The sequence below is a fragment of the Martes martes genome (genome assembly GCF_963455335.1).
Source record: "Martes martes genome assembly, chromosome: 10".
NCBI classification, from domain to species: Eukaryota; Metazoa; Chordata; class Mammalia; order Carnivora; family Mustelidae; genus Martes; species Martes martes.
This window is the reverse complement of record NC_137898.1, coordinates 106132875-106146927: the sequence shown is the minus strand read 5'-3', so window position 1 is coordinate 106146927 and position 14053 is coordinate 106132875. Positions and strand designations below refer to the sequence as shown.

General features: G+C 45.9%; 1 protein-coding gene across 2 annotated transcripts in view; it reads left to right on the top strand.

Moving 5' to 3' along the window:
- Positions 1 to 118: 118 nt before the first annotated feature.
- The window catches only part of TTC12 (tetratricopeptide repeat domain 12), a gene marked incomplete at its 5' end in the record, with an annotated part of 40213 nt that continues 26278 nt past the window's right edge, over positions 119 to 14053 (top strand). The window contains 5 exons of one of the 2 annotated variants that reach the window (XM_080817091.1): positions 119 to 176; positions 7456 to 7619; positions 8204 to 8225; positions 8828 to 8905; positions 9738 to 9859. In XM_080817091.1, the coding sequence (XP_080673217.1) occupies positions 119 to 176; positions 7456 to 7619; positions 8204 to 8225; positions 8828 to 8905; positions 9738 to 9859 (444 nt within the window). Of the gene's footprint in view, positions 177 to 7455; positions 7620 to 8203; positions 8226 to 8827; positions 8906 to 9737; positions 9860 to 14053 lie in introns of those variants that run through there. The other variant, XM_080817090.1, reaches the window with a different exon arrangement.

Below are 14053 nucleotides of genomic sequence, written 5' to 3'. Positions count from 1 at the left end.
AAAATAATCACTTGTCTCTTCGTTTTAGAAGGCTAATGAACTTGACAAATTCACTTAGTGTTTTATTATTACTAATTTTCATCACTTATGCTGCCTCCCCCAGGTACTGTGGTTGACGATGGCTGATGATCACGAGAAAGATTTGCAGAAATTTCTTAAAAATGTGGATGAAATCAGTGAGTACCAGTAAATCATAAACAAATTAAATTCTGGGCTACCAAAGTGGAGTGACTGGAGAGAAATGATGAGTCTGAGTTAGTTCCTGGGCTGCCTGATAGGTTTATGACTCTAAGAGAAAATGTAATTGAAATTAAACAGAAAGGGTATTGAGAAGCAAGTAATATTAGAGCCTGGGGTGGTATTTTCTGGCCGTTAATTGGTATCAGGGAAGCCGTTAACATTCTGGTTGGAATTGAGGCTGACAGCTTTCCTCCATATTTTGACCTCTTCTATGTAGGATTCATGTCAAGGGAGCCTAGCTGTTCCCTTCAAGATCACTCAGGAACCTCATTGATCAGTGTGGAATCTCTCTTGTTTTAGGAAAGAGCCATTTCTGATTCTGAGCTGCAGAGGCAAAATCAAATGGCTTTCCCTCAGTGTCGGTCTAATTACACGGACGGTTCATGGTTGTCATGATCCTGTCTCCCTGCCTCTAGACAGGAAGACCCCTCCTTCCCCAGGTGGGATCTCAAAGGACATCCTCTGATTCCACAAATCCCATTCAAGAGATTTCAAAGCATCTGGTTTCCTATTCAGACTTCAGAGAGCTTGTGTGATGATGGAAACAAGCAAACCAACAATCAATGATACGTAACAACCTTACATATCAGACAGAAATATGTTGGAAGTGCTCCTTCCAGTAGGCTGTATGGGTCCAAAGAATTAAAATGGTTTCAAAACCAGTCGGGGTAATTTGATAAAAAGACACATCCACCATGCGTTCTGTGTTCATCCCTGGGCCCGTCCTCCACCCATCCCTGAACGTTGTTCTGTGGACTTCTGGCCTTGGCCAATCTGCCGCTCACCTTTCTCTTCAGGTGGTCTAGTCCAGGCACGTGATTTTGCCTACAACCTGTTTACTCACCACCTCCATGACCCTGTTGGCCACGCTGCCTTCTTCCCTGGGCTTCAGACTCTGCCAGCTGTCCTGTCCACCGCACCCACAGAACCTGCAGGCTTCGTGTGTCCAGCAGCCTCCTGTCCGCCTCCCAAATAAAACCTGCTTCTGCCTTTCCCTTCAGTCTAGTCTCGGTGGGCGGTACCACGGGTTGGAAGTTCACAGGTCACCTTGGGCTCCTGCCAGCGCTCACCCTCCATTGAAGTGGCCGTCAAGTCTGGCTTCTTTCTCCCACCCCGTCCTCCCTGCCCCCTCCTTTTGTTCTGGTTCTCTGACCCAGACTATTTCAACAACCCCCTGATTGTTGTTCCTGCCTCCAGGCTTACACTCCCCACAGAGTAATGTATCTAAAATGCAAATCTGACCCAGACGCTTCTCTGCTTGGATTCTCTCCACAGCCACAATAAACTTCAAGCTTTCCTCCGGACTGAAGTCCTCCCATGACCTTGTCCTTACCTCTCGCCTCTCCCTCGGGCAGCAGACTGCTTCCAGTTCCCCACAGGTCCCCTGATGGTTCACGCTCTGCAAGTTGCCTTTGTTGTTCCCTCTGCCTCCCCAGCTTTCTTTACCTGGCTCCCTTTCATTCAGGCTCAAAGTCCCTTCCGGTGCCGTTTATACCAGTACTGGCCCGTAGAACTCTGTGTAGTGATGGAAATGTGCTACAGTCTACACCGTCCACTATGGCCACTAGTACCTGCATGCAGCTGTGAGCCTTTAAAAGGTGGCTGGTGCTACCCAGGAACCGAGTTTCTTTCTTTCTTTCTTTCTTTCTTTCTTTCTTTTTTTTTAAAAGATTTTATCCATTGATTGATTTGACAGACAGAGATCACAAGTAGGCAGAGAGGCAGGCAGAGAGAGAGGAAGGAAAGCAGGCTCCCCGCCGAACAGAGAGCCCGACACGGGGCCCGATCCCAGGACCCTGAGATCATGACCCGAGCCGAAGGCAGAGGCTTTAACCCACTGAGCCACCCAGGCGCCCCAGGAACCGAGTTTCTAATTGTATTTCATTTAGAGTTAGTTTCAGTTTGTGTAGCCATGTGTATAGGTTCTATGCACTCATGTCCTGGGCTCTTGCTATGTATCGAGCATTGCTAGGCCCTGGGGACTATAGTAAAGATAACCAAGAATTAGCTTTCCTCCTGGTGTCTGCAGCCCATTGGGGAGAACAGATATGAAACAAGTAATCTCCAGGATGACGTGTGATACAAAGAGAGATTTGCAAAGCACAAAAGGCACTAACGCAGCTTACAAGTTGTATTAGTCTGGTTGGGCGGCTGTAACAAAATGCCACTTAAGCAGTAGGAATTTCCTTTCCACAGTTGGTTCTGCAAGTGCGAGGTCGAGACGTGGGCAGATTTGGTTTCTCCCGAGGTCTCTCTCCTTGGCTTGGAGGTGACCGCCTTCTCACTGTGTCCTCACAGGGTCTTTTCTCTGTGTGTACACATCCCAGGTGTCTCTTCCTCTCTTAAAATACGGACACCAGTCCATTTGCTTTAGGGCCCCAACCTGATGACCTCATTTAACTTTAATTATGCCTGCCAGGACAGTCACACTGGGGCGTGAGGGCATCAGCCTGTGAATGGGGTGGGGGTCACACTTCAGTCCTTTATAGGAATTGTATAAGGCTTCCTTGAAGTTTGAGTAGGAGCTGGGCACTGGGGAGAGGGCAAGAGAAGATTCAAAGTGGGGAGAAAGTAGGTTGGAAAGCTGGGAGTTCGAGAACGTGGTGCTTTTTAGAACCTGGAAGCATAAAAGCTCTGGCTGGAGAGTCGAGATCACGGATAGTAGGGTCCCATCTGAGTCAAGAAAGGCCAGATGAGGGAAGACCTTGGAAGCCACAGTGGGAATTCACGTTTACCCTATGAGCAGTTGGATGGTTGACTCAGCACAGGAACGTGGTCAGATTTATACCTTAGAAAGGTCATTCTGGCCACCATGTGGATGTGGAGACGAGGACCCTGGAGGGGAGAGGAGAACAGATGCAGGGAGCCCCTGTCAAGGGGCTGTTCCAGCACTCCAGGGAGAAGAGGCCAGCTGGGTTTAGAGCTGTAGCAGCAGGAACGGGCATGAGTAAATGGACTCAAGATATATTTAGGATTTACTTGGCGAGCTTTCGAGTGTGATGGCTGCGAGGGCAGAGGGAGAACGAAGACTCAAGAATGAGTCCTTAAAGTTTTGGGTCGAATGCCCAAACTTGGCAATGGTTTGGCCATCTGCTGAGAGAGGGAGCGTTCGGGGGAGGAACAGTCTGAGGGGAAAGAGGACAGACAGGCCAGGACTGGTGAGCACAACACCGCAGTGAAGGACAGTTGGCTTTGCAAGTCTGAGCCTAGGGAGAGCACAGAGCGGGGGATGTCCCTTTGGGAGGCCCCAGCTAATAAATGGTATTTAGAACCATGGGAGAGAACGGGACCACCTGGGGGAAATGGTCCAGAAAAAGAGTAGTGGGCTCAGGCAGAACCTTGAGGCTCACACAGTCTAGAAGGTAGGTAGGACAGGGAGAGCAGAAGCAAGCAAAGAAAACCAAAAAGCAATGGCCAGAGAGGTAGGAGGGCAACCACCAGTTTGTCCTGTGTCCTTGAGAGTCTGGTTCTTTTGTCTCTTTTTGTCTTTGTTTGTTCCTTTTGTTTCTTAACTTCCGCATGAGTGAAGTCATACGGTATTTGTCTTTCTCTGACTGGTTTCACTTAGCACGATACTCTCTGCCTCCACCCATGCTTTTGCAAATGGCAAGATCTCATTCATTTTTGATGGCTGAGTGATATTCCATATCCGGCTATTGTAAATAATGCTGCAAGAAACACGAAGCTGCATGTGTCTTTTCAAATTAATTTTTATTTTCTTTGGGGGAAATACCCAGTAGTAGTACAATTACTGGATCTTCTGGTAATTCTAGTTTTAATTTTTTGGAAGAACCTCTACACCGTTTTTCTACAGTGGCTATACAAGTTTGCACAGTGCCCAAGGACTCCCTTGGTTGGAGGCAGTTTTTAAAAGTCCATGGGAGAGGATAGGATGACTTGTTTGGGTGTGATACTGTGCTTTATAGTAAGAAATGCATATTTGTTCTTTGTCCCTGTGCCTGGCAAGGAGTTCCCAAAATCCTTGGAACTTCTAAGTGATCATACAGATAAAGGCATCTTTATATTCATGACAAGCCCTTTTCAATCACACCTGAGCTTATGTTAATGAGAGACTTTTGGAACCTGAAGATGAGAGCTGGTTGCCAGGGAACCAACTCTGTGATAGTCTCAACCCCCTGGGAAAGGGAGAGGGGCCGGAAGTTGAATTGATCGCCAATGGCCAACAATTATTTTTTTTATCAGACCTATGTAATGATGCTTCCCTAAAACCCCAAAAGGACCAGGATCAGAGAGCTTCCAGGTTGATGACTGGAGATTTGGGGAGAGAGGTGCGCTCAGAGAGCCTAGAAGCTCCACACCCCCTTCCCACATACCATGCCCTATACATCCCTTCCATTTGACCCTTCTGGGTTATAGCCTTCTATGATAAACTGATGAGCTAGTAAATAAAAGGTTTCTCTGAATTCTGTGAGCCAATCCAGCAAATTAATCAAACCGGAGGAGGAGGTTGTAGGACGCTCTGATCTAGGTGTGAGGTCAGAAGTGCAGGTGAAAACCCGGACTGGCATGTGAAGTGGGGGGTAGGGAGTGGGCAGTCTCATGGGACAGAGCCGTTAACTTGTGGTATCTGACACTATCTCAGGTCAATGGGATCAGAAATTGAGTTGACTTGTAGGACACCCAGGGGGTGTCAGAATTGCATGGTGGTGTGGGGGGAGAAATGCCTTGGAATTGGTGTCCCAATCCTACGAGCCTAACCATGGGATTGCCGGGTACTATGGACTAGCCGGTGGAGTTAGGACGGGTTCTCCCTGGTGTCATCTGCCTTTGTCAGTCCTCCACATCCGTCATAAAGGCCTAGAAAAGTGGGGAGTTGGGTCTGGAGTTGGAGTTTTGTCTGTCGCGTGGGGTGGGAGGGCAAGGGGTTTCAGTGTGGAGACAGGATGGATCATGGGATCTAAGCTGAGCGGGCAGAGAAGTGAAGACGGGGAAAGATAGCTTCGAGGACTGTTTTGTGGTCTCAGGGTAGCCGAAATGTACCCGTTTGTCTCCCACACAAGATTGGAAGCTCTTAAAAAATCAGTATCTTTTTTATTCATCCTTGTTATCTGTAGCATTCTGCATAATATCTAACTCATAATAAGCTCTCCATAAATTGTTGGATTAAATAAGTAGCTTAACACTGATTTGAAGGCCAGAGTAAAATTCTCCTGCATCTTCTTCCAGGCAAAACAAATCCTGTTTGTAATTTTTTTTTCTCATTGGTTCTAATTGCTTTAATTTTTGCTTTCCATTCAGAACCTTCTTTAAGAATAGGGAAGAGAGGGGCGCCTGGGTGGCTCAGTCGGTTGAGCGTCTGCCTTCGGCTGGGGTCATGATCCCAAAGTCCCAGGAACAACTCCCACGTTGGGCTCCCTGCTCAGCAGGGAGTCTGCTTCTCCCTCTGCCCCTTACCTGACTCTCAAGCTCTCTCTTACTCTCTCTCTCAAATAAATAAATAAAATCTTAAAAAAAATAATAAGGAAAAGATAACCTAAGGAATGGGAAAAACTATTTGCAAACCATGTATCTGATAAAGGGTTAATATCCAAACTGTATGAGGAACCCATACAACCTAATACAAAGAAACAAAACAAAACAAAAATTGGAATACCTGATTAAAAATGGGCAAAGGACCCAAACAGACAGATCTCCAAAGAAAATAATATGTAAAGCACACAGTACATGAAAAGATGCTCAGCATCACTAGTCATTAGGGAAATGCAAATTAAAACCCCACTGAGACATCACGGGTGCCTTTCAGCCTGGCCATCACCAGAAAGGCAAGAGACAACAGATGCTGGTGAGGGTTTGGAGAAAAGTGCACAGTGGGGGGAATGCAGATGGGTGCAGCCACTGTGGAAAACCTTGTGGAGATTCCTCAAAATATTAAAAATAGAGCTACCCTACAATCCAGTAATTCCACTTTTCAAAGTATATCCAAGGAATTGGAAACACTATCTGGAAAAGGATCTCTGCACCCCCAGGATCATAGCAGCATTATTTACAGTAGCAGAGACCTGGAAACCTGAGTGTCCATCTATGAAGGGGCACGTAATGAAGTCGTGGTGCAGGTACACAACGGGATATCATTCATTCATAAAAAGTGGGGAAACCCGACCATTTGTGCAACATGGATGGACCTTGAAAGCACCGCACTAAGTGAAATAAGTCAGAGGAGACAAATACTTATCTCACTTATATGTGAAATCTAAAAAAACTCATAAGGAGATCAGACTGGTGCGGTTACCAGAGGCTGCAGGGGGGTAGGGGGAATTGGAGGGAGGTGGTCAGAAGGCACGAAGGTGGTTGGAAGTCAGTCCCGGGGATGTGTTGCACAACCCGGTGACTGCTGCTGATGCTTCTGTAAGACATACTGGAAAGTTGTCAAGAAAGTAAATCCTGAGAATTCTCATCACAAGGTGAGAACCTTTTCCCCTTTTTTTTTCCCTTTTAATCCTATCTATAAGAAAAGATGGGTGTTAGCTGAACCTATTGTAATCATTTCACAACACATGTAAATCAGACCACCATGTGGTACGCCCAAAACTTACCCAGGGATGTGCGTCAGTTACGTCTCGATGAAACTGGAGGGAAAACAAAGAAATGGAGAGATGTTGGTCAAAGCATACGAACTTCAGTTATAAAATGAATAAGTCCAAGGGATCTGTTGTACAACATGGCGACTGTAGTTAATACGGTATTTTATACTGGGGCACCTGGGTGGCGCATTCAGCTAAGCATCTGGCGCTTGGTTGTGTGTCAGGTCGTGTTCTCAGGATCCTGAGATAGAACCCTGCATCGGGCTCCGAGCTCAGTGGGGAGTCTGCTGAAAATTCTCTCTCTCCCTCTCCCCCTGTACCCGCTCACTCTCTAAAATAAATAAATAAACCTTTAAAAAACACTATTTTATACTTGAAAGTAAGAGAAAAGATCTTAAATATTCTCAGCACACACATAAATATTGTAATTACATGAGTAGATGGATGTGTTAAGGAACCTTATTGTCAGATCACTTCCCAACAGATGCGTGAATCACATGATCACAGTTGTGTACCTTCAACTTACATGATGTTGTGCGTCCATCATATCTCAACAAAGCCAGAGAAACAAACGTTCTTCCCTATGAATGTTCTATACCCTCCTTTCTAGTGAGCACAGCCTTTCCTTTTGAAAACTTCATTTGAATGATTTCACCTCTGACTTCTCCTCCAGCCAGTTTAATCCAAGAGATGAATTCTGATGACCCGCTTGTACAGCAGAAAGCTATCCTGGAGACAGAAAAGAGACTGCTGTTTACAGAGGAAGTCCAAGAGGAGGACGGGTGCCGGACCACTCTGAACAAGACCATGATCAGTCCTCCGCAAGCTCCTATGAAGGTTTCTTTTCCTATTATGGAGTTATATAAGCAGATACAGAGAAGAGGTCTGCCTTGGAGTAGAGGAAGCTGCTCCCAGACTCTCTGGGAGGCTGAATAATCTTTTGTTTTGTAGAGTCACTAGAATTATTTTCCACAAGGAAGTATAAACTCTCATTTTTTTTCCTTTGTCTTTCTGAGTCATCTTTAAACAATGGGTTTATTTTAATGAAAATTTGCCCTCCCCACCCCCTGCGTTTGTGACCAATATTTCAGCTGTACTGTAAAGGTAATTTACAGTAGGTGTACCTAATTTACAGTAGGTAATTTACAGTAAGGTGTTCTGCCTCAGCTTTCCTACTCCTACAGCCATAGCGGGGGTCCCTTGACCTGCTCACCCTGTAACAACTGTACCCATAATCATATCTCCTGATTTAAAGCAAGCCCTGTGAATTTTGGGCCCTTCAGTATTGATGGTTAGAGAAAATAACCCTACTCCCCACTTGTAATGGATCTGCATTTTTGGATTGTAGACTTACAAATCAGAGAGGGGTTTTTGAAATTTGTTTTTTTTGTTTTGTTTTCATGATAACCTGTGCCCTGCAGAATACAGATGGGATAAGCTCAGGTAAGGAGAGCATCTCTCTTCCTAATGTGTATTATTTATTTAGGGTCAGTGTTTATTGTTTGTAGCTTCCAGACCCTTAAATTATAGCCTCTGGGCTTACAAAGAACGGATCGGCCAATTCTCTTACTAGTCAGAGGGGACAGCACTCAGAGGCTTTTCTGTATTTTGTCCTGGCCAGTCTTTTGTAAACTGAATTCAGTTATTCTCTATCACCCAATTTACTCTTAGCTGCTCTAAGGATGTAGGTAGCTTCTCTGTTGCCCAGCTCAGCAGCTCATTATGCTAAATGGAACAAAAAACTCTGCCTTTAAAGAAAAACTCTTTTAAAAGACATAATTCAAATTTGAAGCACAGACATAGCCATCATGTATAATAATACATCACACAGATTACCATTTAATGTCAAATTAAGAAAATGTCATTTAGTTGCTTCAGAATGTATGTGTGCGTGTGTGTGCGCGTGTGCGTGTGTGTGTGTGTGTGTGCCTACATATGTATGCATGAGCTGTGTGGCTCCAAAGCTTTCTTCTGAATTTGAGCTAAAGAACTGATTATAGTATTTGGATTTTTCTCTTTAATACTTGAAATTACTCTGCTGTCAGAAGCCTTTTTGGCATCTATGGAGTTGGATGCAAGAGAACGTGCCAGGAGAAGAAGGGAAAACAAAGTCTTAGCAGATGGTAACTGTCAGTCTTCACGTTTCAAGAACGGGGATGATTCGTGCTAGAAAGATCATGAGTGTGCCTGCTGATCTTTGAGGACAGCGAGATTCCCAGTGAGGGGCTTCGTAACGGGCCCGCGGCGGTGGAACCCGGCCAGGCAGAAACGAGTGGTGTCTGTCCCTGTCTCTGCTGCAACAGGCAGGGGGTGGGACCGAGCCCTCGTCAGCCGCCTCCACCAGACCTCCTTCCAAAGCATCTGGGTGGACTTAGCAGAGCAGACCAAGCGTCGGGAGCAGTCCTGGGACAGTAGGGAGGGACAGAATGGGGAGGTACCCTGGGCTGGCCTGAGGCACAGATGAAAAAGTGAAAACGGAAAATGAAACAGGAAAACAAAGGTGTGAGAAGGGAGAGGAGAGATGCAGGGAGGGGGAGACGGGGGTGGTGCTCGTGCAAGATTGCCTCCGGCCCTTGTTGTGCGCCCCCCAGCGGTGTGCGTGCTGCAGGTCTGAGCACGTCCACGTGTGCTAGCAAGTGACGTGTCAGGCCCTCTTTGTGGGACATTCAGTGTGTAGACTTGGTCTTCGTGGTCCGCTTGGAGAGGTTCTGAGTTTTGTGCCAGAAACATTTGCTTTTTCTGAGGAGCTCCTTGGGCAACTTGGGACGGGTGTGAGGAAAAAGAGCCCTTAGGAAGTCTGGTCGTGAAATGTCTGCAGAGTAGCAAGTGACAGGTCTCCTTTGGACTGATGGAAGCTGTGTCCTCCAAGTAGAATTGCGAAGTCAGGGGAGTAAAGTACGCGAGAATTTTCCAGTGTGTGGGGAGAGCTCACCTGTGCGACTTCTGTTCTCCCAGCCCTAAAAGAAAAGGGGAATGAAGCCTTTGCCAGAGGGGACTATGAAGCAGCCATCGTGTGCTACAGTGAGGGTCTGGACAAGCTGAAGGACATGAAGGTGCTCTACACTAACAGGGCCCAGGTCAGTGAGCCACCACTGTGTCCGTGGTGTTTTCTCAGGGGACAGTAGCCATGGAACTTGTGAAAGCAAACATGAGACCCGATGGCAGCCGTGGTGGTGTGCCCATCAGTGTTTAGCCGCCGACTGTGGTTGGGGGTGGTGGAAGCCGATCTGTAGGGACCATTTGCCACTGTCCATGGTGTCAGTGCTCTCGCCACAGTCCAATTTCAAGCCACCAACTTGGCAATGGGAGGAGTGGGAGGAGGAGGAGGACTTGGGAAGAGCTGCACACAACCAGCCCTGTGTGTGGTCTAAGTCAGCTCCCACACATCACTGAGGGCAAAGCATGAAGGAAACAACCTCTGAGAACTGCTCCTGCTGTCGCTGGGTTTGGCCAGACCCCATTGCTGGTAGGCTGAACTCTGCAGGCTCACTTTCTTACTCATCGTATCAGTCCCCGTAGAAGTAAGATTCTGTGCCCCAGGTCGGCTGGACAGCTGATGGGCTTAGACCCAGTTTCTCGGAAATGCTGAGTTTCTCCCTCATCCCTTCATTTTATATCACAGAGGAGCTCAGTTTCGTGGGACACCAGGTCAAAACCATCGCGCAGTTGTTTATTATCTCCTAGTTAATGAAGGGACGAGGTCGATAGTTCTCAGGTGCAACAAAACATCACATGTGGCCTTATCATTAAAAGCCCTTGAGCCCGTGTGTGGCCAAGCTCCCTGTTGCTTAGACCTGAAAAAGTGGCAGATCCACGGGCATGATTATCTGATGGTCAGAAGATGTCAGCGGGACCTGTGCGAGCGGCCCTTGACATCGTGTCATTGACGGGAAGAGCCCTCGTCAGCGCCAATTTCTGTAACTCGGGATCAAGGATGTCCTGCTGTGGGAGGTTGAGGAAGAATGTCGAAAGCAAGAAACTGGATGTTTGGAGGCCAAAAAGTCCGGGGAGTGATGGTGATTTAATGATAAATAAATCCAAGCATAGTGTAATCTCAATAGTTCAGCAGTTTGGGTAAATCAGACTAGAGTTGAGCGCCACTTACTTGGCCCTGTTTCTGGAGAAAAATCTAGTGGAGTTAAGAAATTGGTAAATCAAATGTCCAGAGGTTGGCCTAGTGGTGTACATGTCCTCACCCTAATGAGGTTATAAACTTTTCCATATACTTCCCCCCATGCTTTATTTAATAGATGTTTAATAAATCCTTGTTAAGTTACATAACACTGGAGGAACAATAAGTCTATTTAAAGGAATTAAGTTTCACTTTGAAAGAAGCGTTCAAATGCAAGAAATTAATATAATAATAATAATTCCTCTTTACTTTTTACCAGATTTGGTTTCCAAAACATGTACCTACTGATGCTTTTTCAGTCTTGTTATTTTGAAGTTATTTGAAAGTAGTAAAACTGACTTGCTTTTAAAATGTTATGTAATTCAGTCTTACATCTAACTCAGATGGTCTGTACCCCGATCCGTCTAAATTAGTTATATTTTTACTGTACTCAAGTTTCAGCGGCACTTTGATTAGGTTCTGGAGAATCCCATTAAGAATGGGTGTGGATAGGGACACCTGAATGGATCAGTCGGTTAAGCATCTGCCTTTGGTTTAGGTTGTGATCCCAGAGTCCTGGGATCGAGTCCCACATTAGGCTTCTTGCTCAGCAGAAAGCCTGCTTCTCCCTCTGCCTGCTACACCACCTGCTTGTGCTCTCCCTCTGACAAATAAATAAAATAAAATCTTAAAAAAAAAAAAAAGGAACGGGTGTGGATAAAAATAAGCTAAATGTAGTGAAAAAGCTTTGGGACAGTAATTCTTCCCAGCTTTCCCGAAGAGAAAGCTTATTCAGAGACAAATAAATACAAAATGTGCTGCCTGGTGTTACAAACCACCAAATCACCATTGACTATTTTTAAAATGCCTCCCCTGTTTGCATGCAGCGTTAGAAAACACTTAATAAGGACCCTGTGAATTGAGTGTTGCTACTTGCTAGAGGAAAAAAACTACCCTTTCATCGCTCTGTTTTTCTCCTGGGGTTAATGTTATGATCAATAGATTGCTGGTGTAATTTAGAAAAATCAGGCATTTAATTGCCATTTGGAAAAGTAGTTCTTTTTAAAATGTGGAAAAGCAGAAGAGAACAGGGAATTTATAGGGTGTTGAATCCAAGCCTTAAAAAAAAAAGGAAAAAAGAAAAGAATAAGTAAAGGCTCTGTAGAGAAACTGTTAAAGCCCACGGATGCATTTTCAGTCTGTTATGTCTCCTGAATAAAAATGTCACGAAACTGTGGCTCCATTTGTCTAAAAGGATGCTAGTCTCCTCCTCATATCCTCTGACTTTCAAATGAAACCCCAAACCCCGAGGGAAAGGATGGTGCTTTATGGACCAGACAGTTCAAAGCATCGTCCTCTTCAGTTAGTACAGAACCTGAGTTAATGAAAGCACCACAGGGCAGCTTCCTTTCTTGGAAGGACTTGGACTTGGTTAGCCCGCTAGTGCCTGCTCCCTCCTCAGTTGGAATGAATGCTTACATCCCTCATGAGTCACCACACTGACCTTGTAATTGGCTTGATCATGTAAATATCTCTGCAGAGTTACTGATAAGAATGTCACCCTGCCCTGGGACAGTTTTACTCAGGGGCAATCCTACACATGAATCAGCTCTAGTTGGGGTGACTGATGAGGACTCTGGGAAAACCTCTTATCCTCCAGGTGCCTGGTTTTCCTTTTTTACACCAGGAGTGATCATTGCCGCATCCCAGGAACTTTCCAACAGAAGAGTGCTTAAAGCCTGTTTAGTTCAACTTGATATGTTATTCACCACCTGTTGTGACCAGTAATTCATTCAGAGGTGGAGTAGCCAGTGCGTTTGCTGCGACACAGCCCTCCCTTACTTTCTGCACCACGAGGTCTTCAGTGTAGATTGGGTGGATCCCAGCATCTGGAGTCAATTCTTGATTTTCAAGACTTTCGCCCACTCTAGGGGATTCCAAAAGAGGTCCCCAGGGCTTTTGGCACCGATGGATCGTAGTGATGGTCTGACTCTTAAATGTCAGCCCATCACCTACATCGCTTTCTTCTTGCTGTGCTTATGAGGAAGGAAGCAGAACTTTATCTTTTTTGAGTAACCACCTTATTGAAATACAATTGACATAACATGCATTTTGCCCATTTAAAGTATAGAGTTCATTTTTTTTTAAGTATATTCACAGAGCTGTGCAACCATCGCCATAACCGTTTCTAGAACATTTTCATGATCCCAAAAAGAAACCCCATACCCGGGGCACCTGGGTGGCTCAGTGGGTTAAAGCCTGTGCCTTTGGCTCAGGTCATGATACCAGGGTCCTGGGATCAAGCCCCGCATCGGGCTCTCTGCTCAGCAGGGAACCTGCTTCCTCCTCTCTCTCTGCCTGCCTCTCTGCCTATTTGTGATCTTTGTCTGTCAAATAAATAAAACCTTAAAAAAAAAAGAGAGAGAGAAACCCCATACCCTTTAAGTGGTGCCCCCACCTCCCCGAGTCCTCCCGTCCACCCCTACCCTCAGCCTTAGGCAACCACGAATCGACTTTCTGTCTCTATACGTTTGCCTGTCCTGGGCATTTCATATAAATGAAGTCATGCCGAATTTTTCCTTTTGTGTCTGGCTTCTTTCTTGCAACATGCTTCCCAGGCTCATCCATGTTGTAGGGTGTGCCCATGCTTCGTTCATTTTTATGGCCAAATAATACACCACTGTAGGATGGACCCCGTCTTATTTATCTGTTCGTTGGTTGATGGACATTTGAACTGTTTCTGCTTTTTGGCTTTCATGAATAATGCTGCTGTGAGCATTTGCACAGAAGTTTTTATGTGCGCATGTGTGTGCACCGAGGAATGACTGGATCGCAGGGCAGCTCTGTGTTTAACCCTTTCAGGAACCGCCAGACTGTCTACCACAGTGGCCGCACCACTCTACACTCCCACCAGCTGTGTCTGTGGGTTCTGATTTTTCTACACTCTCTCCGACGCTTACTGTCACCTTTTTGATTCCCTTTGTCATTTGATTTCCTTCGGAACATCCACAGTGGGGTAGACCCTAGAAGCCAGCTCTTCCTTTGTAGAGGGATTTAATGTGCTAGGTATTTTTTTTTTTGGCCTTTCCGGATCCTTCCATGCCCTGGGGGACTGACCTCCGAGGACCCGTCCCCTGACTTCCTGGCTCCCTACCTTGCG